This window comes from Lemur catta, chromosome 5 (genome assembly GCF_020740605.2).
Source record: "Lemur catta isolate mLemCat1 chromosome 5, mLemCat1.pri, whole genome shotgun sequence".
In the NCBI taxonomy this organism is placed as follows: domain Eukaryota; kingdom Metazoa; phylum Chordata; class Mammalia; order Primates; family Lemuridae; genus Lemur; species Lemur catta.
In genome coordinates, this window is record NC_059132.1 from 74,771,443 (window position 1) to 74,777,442 (window position 6,000).

Genomic DNA, 6,000 nt, shown 5'->3' on the forward strand with positions numbered 1-6,000 from the left:
TTAGGTTTAATTTTACATTTAACTTATATTGTACACATATTTGAATTTTATTTTGCTATATGAAATGAGCTATAAATATATTTTCTCCAAATAGCTAACCAATTTTTCCAAAACCATCAATTGAATAAATCATCTTTTCCCCACTGATATTTGCTCCTTCGATAGACCTGTGTATATCTTACACACACACACACACACACACACACACACACACACACACACACACACACACTTTTCTCTCCCTAACATCCATTTCTGAGCAGATTATTTTTTCCTCTTGTTGGTTTATTCTTTTGTCAGGAGGCAGGGAAACTTTGGGGAGAAAAGATAATAGGTTTAATACTGTAACTGCTAAATTTAAGATGTTGATGAATCATGCAGACAGAAGTGTACAGTAGGGTGCCAGTAATACAGATTTGTTACCTAGAAGAGAGAGAGGAGCTTTATTTGAGGATGAAAAGATTACTCAGGAGAACACAGGGAACAGAAGAAGTGAGAGCCAAGGCATGGCGCATGGGAAACTAACATTGCAGGGCTGAGTGGAGGAAAACAGCCGTGAGAGAAGGAGCAGTCAGACAGTTAGAGGGAGGAGAAGCAGAAGGAGAGAAGGGACCAGTGTGAGCCTTGGGCAGAGAGAGCATCAAACATCATCATGAATCACACATACTTCTTGGCTTAACTGATCAAAACAAAAACATAATGTTCTACTCAAATCCTCAGAAGCAGAAACATACTCACAAACTCTTGGTTTGTGAAAAGTAGCTACCAGATGCACAGTCATTAGACCAACTCCACAGGGCTTAGGGAAGGACAACTGTCCAAATGTTCTAGTACATTTTAAATCTATTTAGAGGTAAATCACAGGGTTTTGAAATGTTTTGAGTGACAATGTTCTATTCTGGGAGTTTTGGTATAATTTTGCTCATATACTCAAAGAGGTCCTTTAAAGACAGAAACATTTCTGAAAAAGAGGTAGCTAAGCTCTGTTGAGAGAATAACCCATTTAGGCTACTCAAACCATAAGCACTGTAGGCTTTGAAGAGGAAAAAAAAAAAAATCCTAGCTCATGCAAAACTATCTTTATAGCCTCTGTCTGCCATTTAAGTAACGTAAGGCAAGCTCTCAATGCTCAAATGTCCCAAACACCTTCACTGTTTTATTGGTGTGTTTATCACTGGATAAGTGTCGTCTTCTTTGGTGCATGACAAGAAGTCTTTCAAAGCACATTGGCATTTTAGTTATTTTGAATTTTCTCTAATATTTGACCACATTTAAGCAAACTGAGGAGTCCATTTATACAAAACGTGCCTATCTGCAAATGGATCTGTTTCTAAATGTTAACTATAATAAGTGCCCTACTAGATATCACATTCCCAACTGGAAAAACCTAGAAAGAACTCAGAGATTATGCCTACTCTCTTGATAATTAACCAAAATATGGGGAAAAAAATGTTTTGAACTGAGGGAAATAAAGGTAGAGGTGTTGTGGTAAATTGCCTTCCATTTTATCTGTCTGAATAGATACTATTTTATTTCTACTATATGAGTCTCCGTCCAAAAAAGAACTCATATGTTTATAAATGAAAAATTGTCTCTTCTGAAACAAACAACAAATTTCTCCATAGAAAAATACTCTAATACTCTTAGAGAAAGAGAGACAGAGAGAGAGAAAGAGATATTTCTATACTTGTCTTTCCCCAGAGAGAGACCCAACAGTAAATCAAAGGTGACTTTGGATATGGTTTGCAGGGATAGGAGTCCTCCATGACAAAAAAACGCAAGTAAAGAAAAAGTTCCAAGACAGAGATGCTGCCTCAATACAACCAAAGCCCTGGGTAAGGCAGGCACATTGTAGACACTGCCCACAATCTTCTACTCTGGGCAGTGACTGAAAAAAGTATACCTCTGCACCTGCAAGCCTTCCAATACTCATTTCAACCAGTTTTCACCTGTGTTTAAATGTTTGCAAATGTGGAATTCACACAGAACAATCCCCCCAGCCCCCAATCACCACCATGCATACACATTCCCTCTAAAGAGGGCAGGAAATCCTATACCTAGTTGATACTATAGGTTCTGGACAGACCATAAGCTATTTATTAGCTCAAATATTTACACTGCTCCTTCTAACCTGTTCTTCAAAATTCAGCCAATGATATAAAAATATGTGTTAAAAATCTTGCTGATAGATATAATGCGCCCAGTCATTCCTTGGGCTCAAGTAAAAATGAGAAGTTAAATGAGTATAGTAGTTAACCCACTGTATCTTCTGGTTCACTCTTTTCTCCATTATTGATCATTTCTTAATTTGCAATAACCACAATCATTATTAGCCTTCGACTGTAATATCATGTGATATACGCTTTTCCTTTGCCTAGACTCCTCCTCCTCCTTTGTTTATCTGCCTAACTAACTCCTACTTGGGTTCTCAAATAGCTCAGACACCACCTCTTCCACCAACCCTTCCTTAACCAAGTGTATTCCTACCCCAATTTTTCACAACAGTCCTTCCTTTTACTGAATTAGGTGTCCCTCCTCTGGCTTCCAAAACCATTTTCTGCAACCTTCACAGGAGGAATCACACTGTACTCTATTTGTTTATAAGACACATCTCCCCTACTAGTCTTTGAACTCCTCAAAGGTAAGGTTCTTTGCTCATGAGCCAGTTCATAGCATAATGTCTGGTATTCAGCAGGCATTCTTAAACATTTGTGAAATGAGTAAATACACATATGAATATGTTCAGACTTAGAATTAGAAAATATTTAGTCCCATCCCATTTCATTCAAAGTTCCCTAAACAAGTATTTCCCAAGAGTTATGTCAAGATATTAAAACAAGGAAATCATTTTCTATGTTCAATATAAGATAAACATTTTCTAATAGAAATAGAATTAAATAAAAACCTTACCGGCAAAGTTCCAGGCAGAGAAGCATCAAAAAAAGAAACCAAAGAATTTGGAGGTGCTGCAAAGCAGACTTGAGATCCAGAGAAGAGTTTAGAGTTGGACGAAATCTGAGCATGAATTTCCAAACCTACGACAGCAGCCCATTTGTGTTCACTAAAGAGAAAAAGATAATGGTTAAGTAATAGTTACGTCAGTCACCATGCATGAATTTCTATGAGCTTAAACCACAAACATTAACATGCTATTTTGTTTTTAACTTATTAAAATGTTATATCTTTACATGTAAAAATGTATCATATTTTATTGGTGACTACATAAAAAATAATGAACACCTAAAATGAGATTGGCAAACTAAAATTCATTTACAACATGGCACTAGGACGTTCACCGTACAAAGAGGAAGGTGATAGAAAGGAAGAATGTAGCATCTTAGTACAATTTAGAAATGGGTATCAGGTGATAACTGCTTGGCTAACTTCAACGAAAAGTGGCATTTTTTAAATTAACTGTACCTCACAATCACTCATTAAATCATCACATGTGACTTTTTTTTTTGGTCCCCCAAATCACTTCCCATTCCAGAGATCTAATTTCAGGTTACGTTGCTTGTTTATGCTTGATTGCTATCAAACCTAAACAGCTGTTAAATGCTATAACGGTCTCTTATATCCAGCCATTCCTACTCTGTTAGGTCTATACACAGGTCTCTCCAGGTTCTTGTAAATGTGCTTATTCCATATGAAACCAATTTATGTTCCTATCCTGATCTTCTCCCAAGCCATCTTCTGTCATTATATAGATTCTTGTTTACTTTGTTTTGTTTCAATCATTTCAACACACAAAATTCTATATCTAAAGTATATGCAAGAAGATCAATTCCTTCCTTCTGAAGTTTGGAAACACAGCCCCTAAGAGAGAGGCATTAAACTAACAAGTCATCATAAGTTCTGCATTCACCAAAGCATTATTCAGTGTTTCTGCAGTTCCATTACATGAGACAAAAATATACTTTCCATTCACAGGGAGATGATCTAATTTATGAAAGGAATACAAACTGAATGCTTCTGGACATTTTCCCTCTGTTCCAACTGAAAAGCAAAAATAATGCCAACCAATCTCAAAGAATAAAAAAAAATTTGAAACGTGCCTTATGTTTCTGTATTTAAAAAGAAACAATTTAAATCTTATATAGTGAAGCATAAACAGCTGTTCAGGGGATAGCTAGAAAAATAAGCAAAACTACATAATCAGACGGACTATTTCTTCCATTGGCTGCATCCTCCTAGGTCTAGACACACATGTTCAACATAAAACGCCTCCACAGATAGCTGGTGTTTTCTGACTAATGACATTAAGCCACCACTACCCAGAGCTTGTAGGTGAAGGCTTCCTTTTTACCTTTAGAACAATGCCGGCCCATTTAGCTAAATAAATGTCAGCGAAATATGGTCCTACTCCTAGTGTCGCTGCCCCTACTGCTGGTGCTATTAATAAGGTGAATGAATCCACTCTTCCGTCTATGCAGCCTTCGACTTGAGAAAACGCTTGCTATTTTACACTCGCGAGTTCCCCCAATATGTCTATTTGAAGACAATAGTTTATATATATATGCTGGCGGGGCTCATAGAGGGCCTGTGTTTTCATTTAGGTTTCCGGACTCCAGGTTATAACCGAACACCCTCCCGTCCACAAAACGTCTAAAGCTGGGCTGTAATGGCCATCATCTCCCCAGTCTCGCAATTCCACCTCACACTTGAGTAGGCAGAAATGGTGTGAAACAGTATACCCTTTCCTCGGTTTCCGGGACGTGTGGAGGGGCTCTTGAGCCAATGAACTCTGTCCTCTAATCCAGCTGGATGTGGACCCAGTCCGAGCTCCTCTTCGATGGCGAGGAACGCCGTAAACCCAGGCTAAAGCCCGACATGCTCCAGGACAGCCCCAGCGTAGCACGGGCGCCGCCATTGCACCGCCAGAATCATGGTCAGGTGACTCAGCCACCCTCTGCCGCGAAGCTCTCTGGGAAGCGTAGTTCTGGAAATATATAAAAACTCTAGGGGCTCTGACAGGAAGACTACTATTCCCAGGGAGCAATGCGACTCAAAGGCTGCCGGAACCCTCGCGGGGAGGGGAGGGAAGGAGAAGTAGAGGAGAGGGTGGGAGGGTTTCTGGGTCAGGAGGTGTGACTCCTCCTAGCGGGGAGTGGGAAAGGTTCGTGGCTGTGACAGAGATCCGCAGTTGAGAAGCCTGGCCTGAGTTTTAAATCCCAGTTAACCTTTCGTGCTGAAGTAAATGACCTTGACATCTCTGCGAAGACTTCCTGAACTCCCAAACCCGCTCAGTTATTTTCTGTCTACGCTTCCACTTCACACAGCAATATGTGCATAAATGCAACAGATACTTAGTGTGTGCCTACGCTATGCCAGGCACAGTTCTTAGGCCCTGGAGATACTGCAGAGACCAAGACAGTTATCGCCCCTTATATTCATGGAGCTTACATTCTAGAGAAAGGAGACATACAGAAAAGAAGTTAACAAGAACAAGATACTTCCATGTAAATAATAAGTACTATATTTAAGCAGAGATACCTGGAAACAAACATCTAGATTGAATATTCATGTGCATTTTCATTTATTCTCTTTTTGTTCTTGGCCAGTATCTGAAACACTCTCGTTATATGCTAGGAAGGCTTGATAGCAGATACCATCATCCCAGTGGACTTCTTTCATTTTCCGGCATCAAAACTCATAACCTTTGTTAAAACTCCTACTGATTTCTTTTATTTGAACATGCAGTCTAGAATAACCATTCAGCCATTCTCTATTTTATCATCCTATCTTAATTCTCCACATGGTGCTCATGACTATTATGAGACTTATTTTCTGTCTCCACAAGCTCCTTGTCTGTCTTGTTCATTACAGTATTTCCAGAGTACAAAGTTGGTCTTGCAAATATATTTATTGAATGAAGTAGTCCAGTTGGAGAATGCATTTGACAAAAGATGGAGTGGATGCCCTTTGGAGTAGTAATCTATTAGGAGAGAGATGATGAATTAAGGTGGTGGTGGAGGCAAAGAGAAATTGATCTATTTGAGA

General features: G+C 39.0%; 1 protein-coding gene across 1 annotated transcript in view; it reads right to left on the reverse strand.

Moving 5' to 3' along the window:
- The window catches only part of GATB (glutamyl-tRNA amidotransferase subunit B), a 73,133-nt gene extending 68,214 nt beyond the window's left edge, over positions 1 to 4,919 (reverse strand). Inside the window, exons 1-2 of the mRNA XM_045552113.1 lie at positions 4,695 to 4,919; positions 2,911 to 3,061 (exon numbers count right to left, since the gene is read on the reverse strand). Coding sequence (XP_045408069.1) covers positions 2,911 to 3,061; positions 4,695 to 4,870 — 327 coding nt within the window. The 5' untranslated portion in view covers positions 4,871 to 4,919. The remainder of the gene's footprint in view (positions 1 to 2,910; positions 3,062 to 4,694) is intronic.
- Positions 4,920 to 6,000: the final 1,081 nt, after the last annotated feature.